Source organism: Tasmannia lanceolata, unplaced genomic scaffold, assembly GCF_043159265.1.
Source record: "Tasmannia lanceolata isolate RefF3 unplaced genomic scaffold, GAP_Taslan_0.1 ptg000012l, whole genome shotgun sequence".
Lineage (NCBI taxonomy): Eukaryota > Viridiplantae > Streptophyta > Magnoliopsida > Canellales > Winteraceae > Tasmannia > Tasmannia lanceolata.
In genome coordinates, this window is record NW_027518689.1 from 4,032,016 (window position 1) to 4,035,403 (window position 3,388).

The 3,388-nt window shown below is 43.3% G+C and overlaps 1 protein-coding gene across 1 annotated transcript; it reads left to right on the forward strand.

Annotated features, from left to right (window-relative positions):
* Window positions 1–328: 328 nt before the first annotated feature.
* Window positions 329–1,286, forward strand: LOC143888478 (uncharacterized). The gene is made up of 2 exons (XM_077392945.1): window positions 329–603; window positions 779–1,286. Exons 1-2 carry the CDS (start codon window positions 329–331, stop codon window positions 1,284–1,286), a joined length of 783 nt encoding a protein of 260 aa, XP_077249060.1.
* The last annotated feature ends 2,102 nt before the right edge of the window (window positions 1,287–3,388 follow it).

Here is a 3,388-nt window from a genome sequence, read left to right on the forward strand (position 1 = left end):
GAAGTCCTGAAAGCTACTTATACTCATGGTTTAAAATTTCGGTAACCGTTTCGGACCCCACAGAAAACTGAAATTTCGGCAAAATCCGAAATTTGGGTTTGAAATTTCAAAATTTCAGCCAAAATTTGCTAATTGGCGAAATTCAGAATTTCGGTGAAATTCGGTTTCGGTCCCCACGGAAATCCGAAATTTCGGTCTGAAATCTGAAATTTCGGATTTCGGTCAAAATTTAAACCATGCTTAGACTCAGCCTCGAGCCCAAACCTGGTAGGAATGGTTAGGAGGACAACGGTTCAAAAACCAGAGAGTAGATATAAAAACTGCTCACATGGAGCGCAAGCTCGAAGAGATGGACCATCGCATTGGGCTGCTTTTGAAAGAGGGCACTCCTGTCGGACAACAGTCGTTTTCAAGCAAACCTCCCTTTACAAAAGAGGTTATCGATACCTCTGCACCGCGCAGATTCAAAATGCCACAACCACCCCAATACGATGGAACCACAGATCCGATCGATCACCTGGAGACTTTCAAAACATTGATGTTGTTGCATGGAGCTTCAGATGGATTCCTTTGCAAAGCCCTCCCGACGAACTGGAGCCGCTCGTGATTGGTACTCTAGACTCTAGCTCAGGTCTATTAGTTCCTTTGAGGAGTTTGGAGACAATCTTGCTCGCCACTTCATGAGCAGCAGAAGGCAACGGAGAACGGACGCATCCCTAATGGCAGTGAAACAAGAGTAAGGTGAATCTTTGAAGGATTACATCAGTTGATTTAACAGGGAAGGCCAGGTCCCAAATCTGGATCCATCAGCAGCAATAAATGCCTTGTTGATGGGAGTGAGGTTTGCGGACTTCAGACTCTCCATAGCCAAGAAGACTCCTTCCATCCTGGCTGACCTGATCGCCCGGGCTGAAAAATACATCACAGCTGAAGAAACTCTAGCTGCGCTAAACTTGAACCTAAGTGGCCAGAATGATGAAAAGAGAAAAGTCCGGGATGAAGATAAGAATGGGTTGGGGTCGGCTTTAAAACTTCGTCACGACAAGAGGGAACCACGTAGGGAAAGGAGCCCACTCCGCCGGGAGGAAGAGTATGCGCCCCTTAACACAAGGCGAGAGCAGATCTTAATTGCCATCCAAGGAGAAAAGTTCCTCACTTGGCCTCAAAACTTATGGACACCAGGGGACAAGAGAAATAAGTCGAAATATTGTTGGTTTCACAAAGACCATGGCCATGACACGGATGAATGCCGTCATCTCAAGGAGGAGATCGAAAACCTTATATAGAGAGGATATCTCAAAGATTATGTCAAAAGCGGAGGGCACCCGAAAAAGGAACACTCGATGTAGTACCATCTACCTTTTGTTTTCAATAAAAAGAACAAAACCCAATCTTGATAATGCATGTAACCTCCCCATTAATTAATGAAAGTTATCTGTTAGCTTACAAAGTACCAGAGCGTTCCTCTATCTTTATCTTGGCAGCGACAAAGACATACGGGCACCAAAGACCTAAGCTCTCAACCTTAGGCACCTAAGACCTACGAGCACCAAAGACCTAAGTTCTCAACCTTAGGCACCTAGGACCTACGGGCACCAAAGACCTAAGTTCTCAACCTTAGGCACCTAAGACCTACGGGCACCATAGACCTAAGTTCTCAACCTTACGCACCTAAGACCTACGGGCACCAAAGACCTAAGCTCTCAACCTTAGGCACCTAAGACCTACGGGCACTAAAGACCTACGGGCACCAAAGACCTAAGCTCTCAACCTTAGGAATCTGTAGACACCCAATTTTGCCAAGGTGGAATTAATGATAAGTTGTCGCAAGGAAGAGTCTCATGACGAGTCCCAGAGCACATGTAGTCTTTCTCTCAATCTCTCTAGGTTATGAAACTAGAATAATTTTTCAAAAATGAACTTTACCCCAGAGGTGAAACAAAAACCTGTCTTTACACGGTATCCAGCCTTTCACAGCATGGCCAAAAGGTTCGTTTTCACACGGCCTATCAACCGAGAAGTTAGCTTTGAGTAAAAAACATTCGTTTTTACCGAAAAACACTTCATGTTCCGAAAACCACCGATATTAGGTTCATTGGAATCTCCTCAGAACGAGGAATCCAACAGATCTGACCGCGTGCGATTTGGAGTCCAAACAGAGGAGTTATGGTCCGTAGAAACTTCCCAAAAACCCGTCAAAAGAGACAAAAAATCTAATTTTTCGAAGCCAAAAAGACGAAAAATCACGTTTTCCAAAATCTTGCCGACTTGACACCAATTTGCAACCTACGAATTTGGGACCCAATCCCCTATAAATAGGGGGGTAAGAGTAAAGATGAGACTTTTAGTTTATAACTATCTCTCTGATTTAGTTTTAAAACTCTGGTTTTCTCCCTTCTGATTTTTTAGTTCAAAAACCCTTCTCAATATCAGAAAACCCTAGTTTCTTTGCTTTAGAAGAGAGAAGTAGACATAGGTTGCTCACACTAGGCATCGGCATTCTGCCGTATTTCCGAAGACTTTGAGCGACATCCTTCAAATAGCGTCGTTATTCTGTCGAATTTCGCAAAACTACGAGCTATTTTTCTATAATAGCGCCGTTGTTCTGCCGAAATCTCGGCAATCCCGAAGTCCCTCCGTCCAAATAGCGTCGTTGTGCTGCTGAATTTCGGAGAAGGTCGGGCTATATTATCTAAATAACGTTGTTGTTCTGCTGAAATCTCGGCAATCTCGAAGTCCCTCAGTCCAAATAGAGTCGTTGTGCTGCTGAATTTCAGAGAACGCAAGGCCCTATTATCTAAATAGCGCCGTTGTTCTGCTAAAATCTCGGCGAAGCTGAAGATCCTTCGTTCAAATAACACTGTTGTTCTATCAAAATCTCGGCAAACTCGAAACTCTTTCATCTAATCAACACCGTTACGCCGCCGGTTTCTCGACAAGCTCTCACACTCCTTTCGTAAATTTACATTTATTTCCCAGCTTTTTGCATTTCTATTACAAAAATCGGTGCAGGGTAGTTACAGGGTTTAGGGCTTCTTTTGCCCTAAATCCTGTACCGTAAACCCCTCTCCTCTCTGTAAATAGGACTACATTCCCACTCCTTATCCCACCACTCTGTCGGTCCACGATGTTGGGCAAACAGAGGGAATCATAAACCCACAGTTTCTTTTCCTTTCACTACTGTCCTTTTCCGTTTGATTTTAGTTAACCTGGTTGTAATCAGCTGCGAGATCTTTCGAGACTCATACACACCATACGATTTGAATCAGGATAACTACCGCTTATTTCCTTTCTTTTGTAAATTCATTTTATTTACATTATGAAATCAAGCGTAATCTGAATAAAGGACAAAAAGATAAGTTATCCTGATTAAATTCTTCAAAAAAAA

Bases quoted from the DNA above. Each gene is read 5' to 3' on its own strand.
- LOC143888478 (XM_077392945.1), top strand. From the start codon at position 329: ATGGAGCGCAAGCTCGAAGAGATGGACCATCGCATTGGGCTGCTTTTG. The intron at 604-778 runs GTGATTGGTACT...TTGATTTAACAG, and splicing joins CCGACGAACTGGAGCCGCTC to GGAAGGCCAGGTCCCAAATC.